The sequence below is a fragment of the Echiichthys vipera genome (genome assembly GCF_963691815.1).
Source record: "Echiichthys vipera genome assembly, chromosome: 9".
Classification (NCBI taxonomy): Eukaryota; Metazoa; Chordata; class Actinopteri; order Perciformes; family Trachinidae; genus Echiichthys; species Echiichthys vipera.
The window spans coordinates 9920080-9936988 of NC_139834.1; the positions used below are offsets into that span (position 1 = coordinate 9920080).

At 39.8% G+C, this 16909-nt stretch overlaps 2 protein-coding genes across 2 annotated transcripts; both read left to right on the forward strand.

Moving 5' to 3' along the window:
• Window positions 1-888: 888 nt before the first annotated feature.
• dnajc11a (DnaJ (Hsp40) homolog, subfamily C, member 11a) lies at window positions 889-9988 on the forward strand. Its single transcript, XM_083920658.1, has 15 exons — window positions 889-966; window positions 2349-2478; window positions 2602-2675; window positions 3144-3245; window positions 3346-3474; window positions 3617-3813; window positions 3910-4099; window positions 4206-4291; window positions 5503-5619; window positions 6372-6527; window positions 6647-6716; window positions 6972-7029; window positions 8866-9008; window positions 9122-9251; window positions 9564-9988. The coding sequence occupies exons 1-15, from the start codon at window positions 895-897 to the stop codon at window positions 9587-9589; spliced, it is 1680 nt and encodes a 559-aa protein (XP_083776784.1). The 5' UTR covers window positions 889-894; the 3' UTR covers window positions 9590-9988.
• A 3562-nt stretch (window positions 9989-13550) lies between these two features.
• On the forward strand, window positions 13551-16756 carry LOC310951610 (F-box only protein 6-like). Its single transcript, XM_083919924.1, has 6 exons — window positions 13551-14132; window positions 14778-15027; window positions 15128-15242; window positions 15349-15444; window positions 16357-16492; window positions 16591-16756. The coding sequence occupies exons 1-6, from the start codon at window positions 14034-14036 to the stop codon at window positions 16735-16737; spliced, it is 843 nt and encodes a 280-aa protein (XP_083776050.1). The 5' UTR covers window positions 13551-14033; the 3' UTR covers window positions 16738-16756.
• Window positions 16757-16909: the final 153 nt, after the last annotated feature.

Consider the following 16909-nt stretch of genomic DNA (forward strand, 5'->3'; position numbering starts at 1 on the left):
ATTTGAAGACCAACTGCCAACACAGTTACTTTAGTCCTGCTCACGATGCTGTCAAGGTTTTCAACTTCCAGCATTATGGCGGAGTTACATAGGCTCTACAATAGTACGACTATACAGGCAATCTAATTACAGATCATCGTGCTTAATAGACTGTGCTTCTGGCACTGGCTTCAACTACATCACTTAAGGACAGGCTTCATCCTGCATTAACAGGCTCTGTTGCCATCAGTGCTGAAATGCAGTTGAGGTGCAGGGTGGTGCTGAAAGGACAGCTCCTCTGTGCTGTCTGCTGTTGCTGTGTCTTTTACACACTGCCTGCTTTTACACCGTGCTTAATACAGTCAACGACATGTTGTTATTACAGAGAAAGTAATAATGAACTAATGAAACACTTAATGCAGTGGAGGGATTTTCTCAACCTTTGCCTGAATTGTCCCCAAGTGGATAGGATGCAGATAATACCCTTTAGGAGTTAGGGCATATTATGTAACTTTCAACAGTGTTATTAGTTTTTATTTTGCATGGGAAATTTAACACTATATTCAAATGCACGTTTTTTTCATAAATGGGAAAGTAGGTGACCTAGCTTCACTGTCATTTGCAATATTCGTTATAATAATTAATTAATACAACGTTTAAGGAATTTAAATAAAAAACAGTAATTTCCTTATGTATGAAAATATCTTGCCTTTATTTTGGAAACAGGTCGCCCTCATAACATCTTATATAACAATGTATAACTGTACACTTTACACTTGAAAAATGAAAAGCATTTGAGCTATGAATAGTTATGAATGTGTTGTGATTCATCCCCAGCAGAAGGGGGCGACAGAGTGCGCACAGAAGCCTCTGGTTGACGTAAATGACAGGAAGAAGAGATGACCGGGTGTAAACATGGCGTCTGCCTTGGACGATGATGAGATCCTTAACGATGATTATTATTCCCTGCTAAACGTCAGAAGAGAGGTACAATGTGCAGTTGTGATCTGAACAGATGTGTGTGCGGGTGCATGTACGAGTCATTCTATAAACTTGCTCAGGCTGATCTTTAAAGGTTTCGCGTATAATCACATGTAACTTTAGCTAGGTAGCTAGCGTGTGACCCTCGACATTGGTTTGTGTGCTGTGACTCCTCGGCTGGAGACTTTACAGGGCACACAACAGGTTGTGTTGTTGCCACGTTACCAACAGGAGTTGTTAGTCTCGAAGTAAGATAGAGAATCGTGTGTTACTGCGGTAACCTGGGAGCCAAATGATAACAAAGTGACAGTTATTTTCAGTTTCATAACTATCACTTGGATCCTGTGGACAGTGCTACTGCTAACTAAGTTAGCTAATGCTACAACTTCAAGGCTTCATCCTGAAACCATTTACAGTTGATCGGAAAAAAATAGGCTATAAATGTTCTCTAATGTTTGGGATCAGACACGTTGAGTCCATCTGGATTTGTAAAGCAGAGAAGATTATGATCATATGCAAATGTGGCATAAAAATAACTCACAGGGACATGCTGTTCCAAAGCGACTAAATATGCTACACTTTAAAAGCTAATGTTGCTTTCAAGTGGGGGAGCAGTATGGGAAAGATCATTACATACTTCACATTTAAGAATACGTTTGGAAAATGTTCAACCCATCCCATTGAATGTGAATTTGTAGAGAACAGTTTGTACTACAGCCAATGTTACAGAGATATAATGATGTACCCTGAATTCAAGCAGCAACTTGATTTTGCTTTTGCTGACTGTTTTGTTCACAAGTTGAAAGAGAGTGTCAGTACAAAACTGCACTTTAAAATGTTACCATCATTCTTTTTTTAAATGGGGCCTTGTGTGTTCAGTTCAATTTGTTTAATACATTAATGGTTGGACAATACTGTAAGCAGTTATTTGAAGATGTTCAAATAAGTGATGAATGATCAGTAAATGAAGTTGATCTGCAGCAACATTCTGTCGTGTGTGTTATTGTTGATCAAGTTTCACTTTACCTTTATTTACTTTTACTTACTGTTTACACTCCTTTATTATTTCTCATTATGCATATATACATTTAAATAATTCCCTTCACATTTAGTTTACATTCAGTTTTATTCAATTGCAATACACATTATATTACTTTATTTCTATCCTATTTATATACAGTATATATCAGCCCTATATCTTAACTTTTGTTTTGTCTTCACCTCAGGTTTTACTTTTACTTTCATGATTTGAGTTTGTGCCTGAGGCCTCAGATTTTCATTACCTAACAAATACTTCTGTAATTGTGCCCATCACAAATGGAGTACCTTGAAGTTATCCCAAAAGTTTTCTCTTTTTAACATTTCTCCATTTCAATGATGTGCTTCAGGCAACACAGGATGAGCTGAAGGCGGCATACAGACGACTGTGCATGCTGTATCACCCAGACAAACACCGAGACCCTGAACTCAAGAGTCAGGCAGAACAGCTTTTTAACCTTGTACATGAAGCTTATGAAGGTAAGCATCATAGAGTTAACCCCCTATTCAGCAACACATGAAGCTCATGTTGTGATCTACAGTATTTAGAAATATAAACATTCTGTTTATGAATATAATTGGTGATTATTCATGTCTTTCTAGTGCTTCGTGACCCACAGGCACGAGCTATCTATGACATCTATGGCAAGAGAGGACTGGATGTTGACGGTTGGGAGGTAAGTTCATAAGTGACTGTCATGGCCAATAATTCATAAACAAGCCACCACATGCAGTTAGAAACGATAGCGATTATGTTGATTGACAGTCAAGGTAATGACGAACCTCTCAGGTGCAATGTGGGTAGGAAGAATTGAAGCCTTGTGGGACCAGCTCAGCTGAATTTTAAAAGCATGATTGTCAGGCTTACCTCTTGTATAAAAATAGTGTTTTTTTATTTCACTATTAATGTCATATACACAGAAGAATCCAGTTAATCAACCACACTGTATAGGCATAATATTTTGACAGTGCCGTCTCATTAATGGAGCCTGCACTCTTACCACACAACTTTTCTATGCTGTAGGAAATTGCCTCCTTTACCTGCATGAACTAGTTCTTCTTTTGCTGTAACTCTTTATCTTCACCATGTGAAGCAGCCTATCCACCGTTTCCCCCTGCTTTCAAGTCATATCTTCTCACTGCAGGTGGTGGAAAGGAAAAGAACCCCTGCAGAGATTCGAGAAGAGTATGAGCGCCTTCAGAAAGAGCGGGAGGAGAGACGGCTTCAGCAAAGGACCAACCCAAAGGTATGTTCGCACGAAGATAACAAGCCTCTCACTACGCATCTTGTGCATACTATATACATCATTAATCAACAATACTAATTCCTGAACTTGTTATTTGCAGGGAACTATTAGTGTGGGTATTGATGCCACAGACCTTTTTGACCAGTATGAGGAGGATTACGAGGATATGGCTGGAGGGGGAGTTCCACATGTGGAGATCAACAAGATGCATATATCACAATCTATAGAGGTAATGGATCGCTCCAGAACTTACATGAGGTTTCCTACAGTATGGTTTCTATTTGAAAGAGTTGTGACCACAGGTAAATTTGTGATAGTTGTTATGGAAGGTTTTCAAGCTAAGACTTACTGTTTTATGTGTTCTACTCCAGGCTCCTCTTACCACAAAAGACACAGCCATTTTGTCTGGCTCCTTGTCAACCCACAATGGAAATGGAGGTGGCACCATTAACTTGGCCTTGAGAAGAGTCACCTCAGCCAAGGGGTGGGGAGAGGTAGAGCTTGGTGCTGGAGACACCCATGGGCCTCTCTTAGGAATGAAGATTTTCCGAAACTTGACGCCTCGATTGTATGTTTTAAAACGCAAGATAAAAGAAACCATTACTTTGTGTTTTGCTACTACAACATGAACAATTCAGTGGTTTTTATTTATTGTTTACCTCAGCTTTGTGACCGCTCAATGTGGGCTCCAGTTTTCATCCCGAGGCGTGCGTCCCGGGGTTTCCACGGTGCTGGCCCGCCACCTAGACAAGAACACTATGGGCTATCTGCAGTGGCGCTGGGGCGTCCAGTCATCTATGAACACCAGCATAGTCAGGGACACCAAGAGCAGCCATTTCACCTTCGCAATGCAGGTTAGCAGACAGCATTTAAATTTAATGTTAGCCAAGACACCATCAAGTCGACAGTTGCTTGTCAGGGTTGAGCCGAAATGATTATTTACTTTTTTTTTCTCTGCAGCTTGGCGTACCTCACACTTTTGTGATGATGAGCTACCAGTACAAGTTCCAGGATGATGACCAGACAAAGATAAAGGGCTCAGTAAAGTATGTGTTACTTGGAGAATGTAATAATCATAGGCTCATATTAAGACCCCTGTTGTAGGGGCGCTCCGATAACTTGGGGAGTAGCTTACTTCGTAGAGAGCACCCACCATGCATTGAGGCTGAGTCAAGGGCTGTGCAATATGATAAGATGTATCAGCAAAACAAGATAAAAATGCCTATCAGTTTAATCTATTCTATTGCGTGTCGAAAAAACAGCAGGTGAACTGTGTTACAGCAACATATGCGTAATTTGGTTTATGCTTTACAGTGTTATCTTTTCATGTGCGAACAAAGTAGGAGTGAACCATAAAGGTGCTGTTTAGCGAAAATGGCGTATACAAAAATAGGCTTTACCATGTGGTTATATTAATTCAATTCAATTTTATTAATAGTGCCAAATCATAACAAAAGTTATCTCAGGACACTTTACAAACTAGGTAAAGACCACACTCTATGATAAACATAGACCCAACAATTCCCCCGTAGAGTACGGTGGCAACGAAAGCCTTCCCTATAACAGGCAGGAACCTGCACAGACCCAGCTCTGTGGAGGACGACATCTGTCTGCACCGGTTGGGAAAGAAGAAAAGGAGAGAGAAAGAGAGAAAAGACAGAACAGATGGACAGAGAAAGACAAAGACAGACACAAACAGGGACAGATACACTTCCAGTAACTATGATAATATCTATAGTAATGTGAATATGACTTATATGTTATGGCAGTTAATACAGCAGAATAGTAGAAACAAGCAGAGCTAAGGTTATAAATTATAATAGTAGCAGGAAGCGTCATGCAGGACCACGGCAGCAGGCACCACCACGATCAGCAGAGACCTGCGAGACGACAAAGCACAAACAACTCTGGGGAAGACGTTGAATAAGTAACATGCATTGATGAGACATATTACACATATGCAACATTGTTATCGAAATTTGAAATGACCTACATTGGGCTAAAAGATTTTGGCCGTATCTCCCCTGCTTTCCTGTCTCTTTCCAAGCTATCAATTTCCAAAAAAGTAGAAATGCCCCCCAAAAATCAAAGACAGCAGTTGTGGGTCATAATTTGATTTGTATAGCGTCAGTCTGTTTGTACAGCACCTCAAATTTCTTTCTATTTCAATATACAAAAAAGTTTTTGTGCAAAAACTTTGAAGATTCAACTAAACTTGACTCTAGATAGCAATAGTGACTTTGTGTTTATGTTGCAGATCAGGTTTCTTTGGGACCGTGGTAGAGTACGGTGCTGAGAGGAAGATCAGTCGACACAGTGTTCTCGGGGCCACCGTCAGCGTGGGAGTGCCCCAGGGTGTCTCTCTCAAGATCAAGTAAGTGCACCTCTTTGCTCCAGTTTCCTGTTTGATGCAGGTTCCAGAGGGTTTTCCTCATAGCACTGTTGCCATGGCACCCATAGGAATCGAGCAGGACATCATGCCAGCCAGTCCAGTGAATTTTCAACAAGTTGTGTCTGCACTGGTGATGCATCTTTGAGCATGTAAACACAGGACTGTTGGTCCAAGTTGGTTCTTGACTAAGAGTTTAAAAATGAACATACAGTTTACAGACATAGTACAAGTATATATGTACGATGTCTATTTGGGACAGTTCTCAAACATATGTGGAACAATCAGCACATAATTCTCACTGTCCAGTCTTATCTAGAGTATGGCACTCATTTTGCAATTTTAGCCATGTAGCTGTGTGTAGCTGAGATAATACAGTATGTGTTACTACTATTACTTTTGAAGCCTGTGAATGTTCTCATTCGTCCAGGTCATCGTTATCCTCAAAGCAATTTCAGTCAAAAACAACTGGACTGGTTGTTTGTCTAGGAAGACGTTTCAGCCTGGTCAGATGTGTACATGAACTGATGAAGCCTCTTGGATGAGAGGTGAAACGTCTTCCTAGACAAACAACCAGTCCAGTTGTTTTTGACTGAAATTGCTTTGAGGATTACTTTTGAATGTGACTTTAATATTGTGACATGTTCAGACATAAATTCCCACCAATATTACATGGAATATCCAGCCAGTAAGTTGCCATTCAGATATAAATAATGAAACCAACACTTTATCTGCAGACTAAACCGAGCCAGCCAGACATATTTCTTCCCCATCCACCTGACTGACCAACTCCTGCCAAGTGCTGTATTTTACGCCACAGTTGGACCACTGGTTTTCTACCTCGCCATCCAACGGCTTGTTATTCGGCCCTATGTGCGGGCCCAGAAAGAAGAGTAAGAAACCTCCACTAAGTTGGCTCTTTCATGCAAGAAATGTTAGAGCAGCACATGTATTATTATGGCCAAATTTTATGAGCTAATTTAATTTCTCCATTTTTCTTGCAACTCACCAGGGACTTGGAGAAGCAGCGGGAGGGCGCAGCCTCTAATATAGCCAAGAAGAAACAGGAGGCAGAGGCTGCTGTGAGTATTTTTACAGACTTGCATTTGGTACCAACCCTACATAGTGGTTCACTGTGAGATAAGAGATGTAGGTATTATGGGGTTACTGTCGTGAAATATTACAAGTCTCATAGCAGTCAGACGAGTGGGCTAAAATGGGATTAGATAAGATGCAAAGTCTTAGTAAAATTCATTAGTATAATCCATATGATGTGAAATCTCATTGTTTGTGTCGGTCTCCTTCCCTTCCTCTGTGTGCCTTTTTCATCTCTAAAGGTCTTGCTCATGCAGGAGTCTGTGCGCAGGATTATTGAAACTGAGGAGTCTAGAATGGGTAAGATCAGTAATATTTAAGGGATGAGCTTATCCTGGGAATAATGTTTTTTAAGCAGGTTGTCAAACTATTTGATTCTCTTACATTCTGAACAGATTTTTAATATGCTTTAGGTGAAATAGGGTTGGGCGATATGTTAAACATTTCCTACCAGACAGTCATCCCAGCAACCGGTAATATTAATATATTCATGCGGGTGTGTGCAGTGAGCGTGTACGTTCCACTAGCGCTCTCATTAGCTTAATTGCCTTTTTAAAACCATCGTAAAAAAACACACTTTATTCAGACTCGTCAGAAACAAAATAAAACTCACCAAAACTGTCTTGGTTTATCTTTCCACTGTCCTAACAATCGGCAATATTCGTTTGGTCGGAATTAGTCTGAATCACCAGATTAGACTGTTGTGATAAGGCCTGCCATTGGCCGCCTATATGGCTATCTCTGCTGTCTGTTTTGCAAGGGCACCGTCGCTGTATCCCAAGACGATTGTAATTGGTTTAAAGAAATACAAATAAGGCAGAACATACAGTATATTTCCCTATCCCAGAATTTTAACTAGTCCAGACTCTTCTCCTGTGCTACCAAAGCACTGTGAAGAGGTCTGGCAATGAGGAACTAGGTCAAAATAAACCCTTAATTCACAGAGTTTAAATGAAAACATGCTGGTTCTACACGGCGTAACTGTCAGTCCGTGCGTTAATAAAAATCTTAAACAAAGCAGAACACATGCCGTTAGTGATCTTCTTGAGCTGTACTGAAATCTACACCTCTAGTGTGTGGGCCTTTCTTTTGTAGTGTGAGAAGACATGCTGATAATATCTAGTGTGGTTTTGTGGAGAGCTTTTAAAATAGGGTTAAAAATTGTTAATAAAAGAAATGGAGTTAATTGGATTTTTTAATAACCCACCAGCTTCTTTTTTGACAAGTGACAATTGGCGCTTTTTGGTTGGCTTTTGATAAGTACACCAACAAAGAGTTTCACAAGACACAGTATCATTTTCAGCTTGGAGAGTTACGTAAGGGATAATTGGCTTATGACACCTGTCATTGTAGAGGTCGCTTTAATTTTAGAACCATCAGATGTTCCACAGACTTTGCACTTGTAAAGTAACAGTTGATAGCAGGCGGAGTGTGTCTGTGTGTAATGACAGACACACAGCTCCTTCTCATTATTCAGTGGACCACCACACTATGAAATGGTTACAGCGTTGTTTATGCAGCCATCAATTAAAATGAATTGCAAGTTTTTTTGTTACATGCGTGCTAAATAATTTCTACAAACAAGTCTCAAAATGGCACAAGCTCCGTTTCTATTAATTATGTGGCTAAAATGGATTCTAATTATTCTATAGTGAAAATTGGGATTTGTGTTGTACTTTTCTACCAATCTATTAAAAATCTGTCTGAATTTCTGAAATCTACTCTTAAATTGCCAGAAAATATAATTCAATATATTGTAATACTCTAGGCAAGGCAATATATTGTGTTTTTATATGAAATCTAATTTTAGGAAACACCACCATATGCCTGCATTGTTATGTTGGAGTGGAAGAGTCATATGGCTGAAGATATTACGACACTACTATCCAGCGGTCGGGGTGAACCACCAAAATGCACCACCGTGTGCCACGAATCTTTGCGTGTAAACGATTAGTTATAAAAAGTGTTTGATACAGTATCACAAAACATTATATGGCGATTAACTGCATAAATATATTCTTATGCCCCTACTCTTAAATCAAACTAAGTAGGCCATTGACTAACCTTTTGAAACAGATTAAAAAAAAAGAACCTGTTAATACTTTACATTTCCTTGATGTTGCTTCATTAAACCAGGTCTCATCATCCTCAACGCCTGGTATGGCAAGTTTGTGACAGACAACAGCAGGAAACACGAGAGGGCAAAGGTCATCGATGTGACTGTGCCACTGCAGTGTCTGGTGAAAGACTCTAAACTCATTCTCACTGAGGCCACAAAGGTAAGATTTCAATAAGTATATATGTAAGTGTAGCAAACCGATGTCTTTAACTTGCTGTTTGATGAATCTGTCTGCTGGTGCTGCTGGTGCATGACCTTCGGCTGTCTTTCCAGTCCGGACTCCCTGGTTTCTATGACGCCTGCGTGGGGGAGGAGAAGAGCCTGAAGGTGCTGTATCAGTTCCGCGGAGTCATGCATCAAGTCCTGTCAGGAGACACAGAACCACTCAGGATACCAAAGCAATGTAAGGCCAATGCAGTATACAGCAGGGTATGGGGACTGTGTCACAGTTTTGCCCCCATTTATATAATATTTAGCTACTTCAGTGCAGGTTTAATGATTTGGTGCATCATATACTTTCTTGAACTGTCTCACTGTTTTAGATCTTACTGACAGCGGGGGGACTTCACTTGAAACGCTAAGCCTTTGTAGATGTGTGTGATGCAACGTTTCTCAGAATAATTTATATTCAGTCAGAGAATGTCTCCTCAAATCCGCTATATTACGTGCCAGCAGCGTTATTCCTGACTTCTTTGTTCTTGTTTTCACTATGCAGCTCACAGGATTGACGCAGACACATAGGAGCTCCTCCGCTGACCAAAAAGACTCATCTCTCAGCTGTATGACAGAAGATGGATAAACATGTTTTAGATATGACACGGATTGGAGTCCTTGTTACTCAGAAATCGTGCATTTACATTTTTGTCTTTATATTCATTTAAATATGCAGAGCGGGGTAAAAGCATCACAGACTGGATTGATCACAATTCAGTATCCATGGACAGGATTGTGGCCTGCTTGAAGTTTTAATAATGTGCCACAAACACCGATGGCTACCATCTAATGATCCAGGTCTCCTGGTATGGCTTGGTATGGCTTGTAATTTATGATTGAGTTCTATGTACTGTATTGTACACAAACTGCAGTGCCTATCTGATTGAAGACAATGAATGCACCTCTGTTTATTTGCCATATTATTAAAATCAGTCTCATATTGCTAAACATTTTGGCAAAAAAAAAAGTTTATTTTTGGATTGTTTTAAGTAATCGAAGCATTGCTGATTTGTCAGTTTTCTGAGGAAACTACTGAAATGTGTGGATTTGAATGATAATATGTGGTGAAGACTAACAACAGCTGCTGATACAAAAGGCGAAGGTTATAAAAAGGCAGGAAAGGAATATCCACAAGTGACAAAGGTTAAATACACACTTTATTAGGTGCACCTGTCCAACTGCTCGTTAACACACATTTCTAATCAGCCAATCCCATGGCAGTAACTCAACGCATTTAGGCATGTAGACATGGTGAAGAAGATGTGCTGTAGTTTAAACTGAGCAACAGAACGGGGAAGAAAGGTGATCGAAGTGATTTTGAACGTGGTGTGGTTGTTGGTGCCAGACGGGCCGGTCTGAGTATTTCACAAACTGCTGATCTACTGGGATTTTCACGCACAACCATCTCCAGGGTTTACAGAGAATGGTCCGAGAAAGAGAAAATATCCAGTTCTGTGGGAGCAAATGCCTTGTTTTAGTCAGAGGAGAATGGCCAGACTGGTTGGAGCTGATAGAAACGCAACAGGAACTCAAATATCCACTGGTTCCAAAGGAGGAATACAGGAGAGCATCTGTGAACACGCAACACCACCTACTTTCTAGCAGAGAGGGAACAGCAGCAGAAGACAACACTGACACTTTATTAGGCACCAGGTGCACCTAATAAAGTGGCCGGTGAGTGAAGATTCAAATGTAATTAAGAATGGAAAAACAATCGCAGTGCAACTTGTAATTGGATTATACTGTAGATTTTCTACCTATGATTCTTAGCTTGATCTGGGTGAAATGTTCATGAATCTTCCTTGCCTTCACCTGTTTGCCAGTTTGTGTGCCACAAATAGAAAGCGGGGGATTAACTGAAACCCCTACAAGGCCAAAGATTGCCTTACTGCCTGTGGAAATGCAATTTTGCGTTTTCAAGAATCATAACGAGTGGATCATACAGAGGGCTGCAGATTAACCAAATGTTTCCTGGTGGATCAGGGGTACAATGCATTTACTGCACACAAAGGGTTTGAAACAGTAGTTGTCACAGAAGTGACAATTTTTAGTAGTATAAATAGTATAACCTAATTAAAAAATGTCTTATTTTATTGCATTGAAAGTTAAATCTCAATAACACACTTCACAGTATTGTATAAGCCTACTGTCAGAATGTGTTACTTTAATACCAACTGATGTAAATTGTGTTGATTAAAGACCCACATCCCAGTAAATTCAAGAGGGAACTTTTAGATGAACTCCAATTGTTAATAGTTACATTAACAGTGATTGCATCTGGGATACATGACTGCAAATTGAGTGTTCACATTGTATTTCTTTATCAGGGGAATCTATATTTCAGTTGATTATCCTGGTGACCTATCTCATTAATTCAACTGATCGGAATCAATTTTAAAGATGTTTTTGTTCCTGTCAGTTCTTCCCTGTTTATCACTTACAAGTCAATCAGTCGCACCTTCTGTCAGACCATTACACTTGCATTTAAAGTTTTCCAGGATAACTACTGTAGAGTTAGCCAATCTATTATCAAACCAGATAATCAGAAGAACTACATAGTTGGAGATTACATTCAGGATTACACTCAGGAACATGTTGATGGATGGAGCCATTCAATTACTGATGGTGGTGATATACTACATTATATTTTAATAAGATGTGCTATCATCATAAGCAGCAGATGGATAGATAAATACTTTGTCACAACATGAACAAAACTTAGTTTGGCGCAAACTCGAGGTTCCGTAACAAAAACAGAAAAGCACACGATACACAAACACTAGGAGTACACAAATATCTACAGTAAATATAAGAAGTATAACTATATAAAAAGTGCCTGTGAATGTTCTCATTTGTCCAGGTCCTCGTTATCCTCAAAGCAATTTCAGTCAAAAGCAACTGGACTTGGTTATTTGTCTAGGAAATAACCCAATAACCAAGTCCAGTTGCTTTTGACTGAAATTGCTTTGAGGATATATAAAAAGTGCATAAGAGATCATGTGTTGTAGCTGTGTGCCCCACTGTTAACAAAAAACACAAAGCAATTTCCACCCTCTTTCAGCTGCCGGCATGACACTGAGTAAATTGAGTAAATGCATTTTAAAAAATGAAATCTCTGCTTGCATATGGGAACACGTAATGCACTCCATCCAATTCATCTCTCTGTCCATCTGTTCTGTCTTTTCTCTCTCCTTTTCTTCTTTACCAACCGGTGCAGACAGATGTCCGTCCTCCACAGAGCTGGGTCTGTGCAGGTTCCTGCCTGTAATAGGAAGGTTTTCGTTGCCACCGTACTCTACGGGGGAATTGTTGGGTCTATGTTTATCATAAATAAGTCAGAGTGTGGTCTTTACCTACTCTGTAAAGTGTCCTGAGGTAACTTTTGTTATGATTTGGCACTATTAATAAATTGAATTGATTATGTGACGGAAAACTAAAGTGCTATTTCTCCAGCTAGAAGAATAAGGAGTAGCATCCAGCTGCAGACCCGGAGCACAAGCCCCTCACTTGACACGAGCCCCTGGCTTGACGGAGGTGACGTATGATATGAGAAAGTAGGCGGGAATTTGAGCATACTCCCCGTCACGGCTGAAAATGATGAAGATAATGGAGACGTTTAAAAACAGCGCAAGCGTCGCTATGTTGATAATGTTGCTAACTACATGCAATCTTGTCTCCCTAATTTATATCAAGCATTAACTAAACATAACTCAGTCATTTATTATTAATATAAATTGATATATTTTTTTTATATTTTTCAATTTTATTAATATTTATTGGCAGCCACAGGACTGTTGTGGTCGTGGACTGACTTCAAGTATCGTCCTTTTCTACTGCCAACTACTTTTATTTTGAAATTTCACGTCACCCTGTTATAAAGGGCTTTTTACATTCTTTTTTTATTTAAGTTGCATTTCATTTTTGTTTCCTTTAAAACTTTGCAGATGTTTATCTTCACTAAAACATCCACATTGTAATATATAATTTTAAATTTTATTTTTGTAATGTCACAAAATTCGGGACTAAATTAACTGTAAGATACACTAACTGATGAATATACACTAACTATTTGTGAAGGACTGGGACCTGACTGAGGAGAATTGTATGTACTTTTTCAATAAAGTTAAAAAAAATGATTTCCTTTAACTGTTGCTATATTTTATACGTTTTCAATTAAGTTTAAAAAACTTATTGCGTCAACTTCTGCGTCACTTCCGTCAAGCAAGGGGCTTGTGCTCCGGGTCTGCAGCTGGATAGTATTGAGAATAAGAAGAGAGAGGCCATATAAAGTTCGACAGAGTTGCAACAGCAGCAGTGTTTCTGTGTAAACACATCGAGTGACAGTGACTTTGCCTCTGCTTCGCCCGCCCACAGGGACGAGACACACCGGAAGTTTTCTTAAAGGAAGGATTCAAGAGGGTTAGCTAATAAACTTTACCGGCGTACAACGAAACTCCTCTAGGTGGGCGGAGTCAACAGCAAAAACAAGCCTACGTTCTTCCAAATGCCATACTTTACTTCCCTGAACCATCTGTTTATTTCAGCATCCCGGTTGTTGTGGATGTCCTGAATCGCCATGGATGTAGTGCGCGTACTCTTTGGAGGCTAGCTCCGCCTTTGTCTCTCGTGTCCTGCTCCAGTGTCCTGGGGTGAATAACGAGCGCTATCTCCGTCGACTGCTATTGAAGACTCGTGTCTTTTGGGAAAACAAGTGAAAAATGTCTGTCATGTCAGGCATTTGTTAAATTTAGGGGTTGTGGGAAACATTGTAGCTTTTTTTCACCTCACTTTCTATTGGGCCTGTCAAGTGTCTTTAACGTTACCTCGAACACTTCCGCGTTGTGTGTTATGGGGTATAAATGACTGTGACACAGTAGCTTTATAAGCAACTAGGCTATACACATCGTGGCTTCACTACATTTGACTAACTAACTTGTACTAAAACCGTCAGTAGCCTGGGTCTGCCCCAGGCATGAAAAGGAAAGCTAAAGCTATGGGAACAACTCACAGCTCTGCTTCAGCCTCAGGTCGGACTGTGTCTTCAGCTGCAGCCTCGCTTTCACAGGAAGACGTGAGTCTTTACATTATTCCCGACATAAAGAACCCGCTCCAGGAGTTTCACATGACTGCATTAGGGGTATTCTTAGTTACCCTTGTTTTGCTACCAGCTGTTACATGTTGCAATCTGATTATGTACATTTCGTTTTCACTGGTAGGCCTAAACACACTGTCAATGTGCACTATTATATAGCCTGCACTTGTTGTCAACCACTGAACTGAAATGTCATAGTCTGGAAAATCTAGCATTGTGGACTTTTCCCCTACTGGCTGGTTATAAACTTTGAATTTTTGACTTTATGAGTTTCTCTTTTGGTTTCTGAGGCGAGACTGTTTTATTTTGCGGAGGCGGCGCATGTAGCCTGAAGGAAACTACTTTCATTATTGAAGGGGGAAACAATAAACAGAAATCATTTAAAAAAACAAAAAGCACAACAAAAAGGAAGCATCTACACAAAGGACCAAACACAATTGGCTCAGAAACTAAGCTACAAGTCGACACATACATTTTTGCTTTAAGTGGTTGTGTAATACTGGGACTGAGTGAGTTAAGATGCTGGGGTTATGTAAGCAGTGGGAGGACATCAGTCCAAAGCCAGTGCTGGAAAACTAAACACGTTATACTGAGTTTTTGCCCACCTGTGTGTTGCCTGCACAGCTGTTCCCTGTTCCTCTGGAGATCCTGGAGGAGATCTTCCTGAATCTTCCTCCCCATCAGGTGGTTAGTGTTTGCCGGTTAGTGTGCCATCAGTGGGAAGAAGTGGCTGACAGTGAGTCCCTGTGGAGAGAGCGATGCAGAAGAGAAGGGTATCACCTCAGAGATGCTTCCAAGATACCCAAAGACTGGAGGTTGTTTTACTTTGTGTGCAGGAAGAGAAGAAATCTTCTCAAGAATCCAAGGGGAGAACGTAAGAAGCCACAGAACAAATTAGACTGTGTTTGAGGTCTATTGTTGTCCTGCTGAAAAATAGATCTGCTCTACAAAATAATCAATCTTTGATTTCATAGATAAAATGAAGAACTGGCACATACTGGAGAATGGTGGTGATAATTGGAAAGTGGAGGGAGTTATGGCTCCACATCCAAATGAGAAAGTCAAGAAAAACTTTGTGACCTCTTACCAGTGAGTATTTCGTAAGCAGTGGTCCAGAAAACACAATGGCATGATAATATTATGATATGCTACATTTCAATTATGTAGTAGCTAAAACCCTGTCTGTTTTCTGCAGATTGTGCAGGAAGTCGCAACTGATTGATTTGGAGGCGGAAGGTTACAACTCATCGTTCATGGACCACTTCCAGCCAGACATCAGAATATCTGATTGGTGAGAAGAACACATGCACGTAATGTACTCTCACAGCTCTAAATGAATTCATAATGATGGCAAATTGAATCAGTCACAAACATTGTCCAGATTTTTTTAGTTAGTTATTTTGCTGTGTTAAAAACTGTCATTAATAAAAACATTGAAGTACTACATTTAAATATAAGTTCTGAAATTGACTGACCAAAATGACATCTAAACGTTTAACATCTATATTTAACGTTGTCTATGTCTAAATAAAATCCAAGTTAATGAGCACCCAGTGCAATTGTAGACAGATGGCATCGTGGGGGCCAAATCTGGCCCTTAAACAAAAAATGTTTGGCCCCCTGAAAAAAGCTGATGTTCTATGTGATTTTCAGATAGCAATATAAATACAAGGCTCATGTAAAGGCTCAATAAATATGACTTTATAATGTCTATTACTGCCCCCACATAAAGTGAAACCGGCACATGGTGCTGGAATGACGTCTAATACATTTCCAAAATAAATAATAACACAGGTAAATAACGAAGCTTAGCCTATTTGATCACAACAGATTTGTGTCGACAATAGAGCTTTCATTTAGTTATAAATGGAGGCCACTGTTTGTAATCTTTCTTTTTTGTACTGTGTACTGTGACACTACATGATTTTATACTCAAAATAAAATTATTTACAAGTCTCAGTGCAACATGCGTTTGCATTTGAGTAATTTTTTGCCAAACAATGATTAACATAAACGGCTTTAACTCTCAAACCAATTAAAATAAATAAACGAAACATATTGGAAAAACCTAAATGAATGTGTTCTACCGAGGCTGTAATTTGTCCCTCCAATTAGCATTGTGGAATAAGCTGGCCCCCGTGGTTGAACCTAATTGCAGACGTCTGATCTATGTGCATATGCTTTTGCGTCCTTGTTATACAAGGTATGCACCACGATGGGATTGTGGCAGTGAATACGAGATCCGGGTGGAGTTGCTGAATCAAAGAAAGAAGCCTCTGCAGACATTTGCTCCTGAGACCGTTAACTTTGAGCAGTGGAACGAACAGAAATGGAATCAGGTATGTATAAAGCATGAGGAATTCATTAATACGATCGAGTTCACAGGAGGTACAAAGCTCAAGTACAACTGTAGACTTAGTGATGATGTATTTTTCAGATGACCCATGTATTCCAGAACTATGGACCAGGAGTGAGATACATCCGTTTTATCCACGGAGGCAAAGACACGCAGTTCTGGGCAGGATGGTACGGAATTCGTGTTACCGACAGCTGTGTTGAGATATGTCCAGCAATGGAAACATAGCCTTCAGGGATTCATCTAATGCCTGCTTCCTGCCTTTGCCTAAAAATGCACCTTCTCTTTGTAAATTGCACCAAATCTTAATCCTTATATAATCTGCAGTCATTTTACATGTTGAAGGAACGGTTCTTCGGGTAGAAGGCTATGAATACTGTATGTGTATCAGTTTTGTTAT

Bases quoted from the DNA above. Each gene is read 5' to 3' on its own strand.
- dnajc11a (XM_083920658.1), top strand. From the start codon at position 895: ATGGCGTCTGCCTTGGACGATGATGAGATCCTTAACGATGATTATTAT. The intron at 3,246-3,345 runs GTATGTTCGCAC...TGTTATTTGCAG, and splicing joins AGCAAAGGACCAACCCAAAG to GGAACTATTAGTGTGGGTAT. The intron at 3,475-3,616 runs GTAATGGATCGC...GTTCTACTCCAG, and splicing joins ATATATCACAATCTATAGAG to GCTCCTCTTACCACAAAAGA.
- LOC310951610 (XM_083919924.1), top strand. From the start codon at position 14,034: ATGAAAAGGAAAGCTAAAGCTATGGGAACAACTCACAGCTCTGCTTCA. The intron at 14,133-14,777 runs GTGAGTCTTTAC...TTGCCTGCACAG, and splicing joins CCTCGCTTTCACAGGAAGAC to CTGTTCCCTGTTCCTCTGGA. The intron at 16,493-16,590 runs GTATGTATAAAG...TGTATTTTTCAG, and splicing joins ACGAACAGAAATGGAATCAG to ATGACCCATGTATTCCAGAA.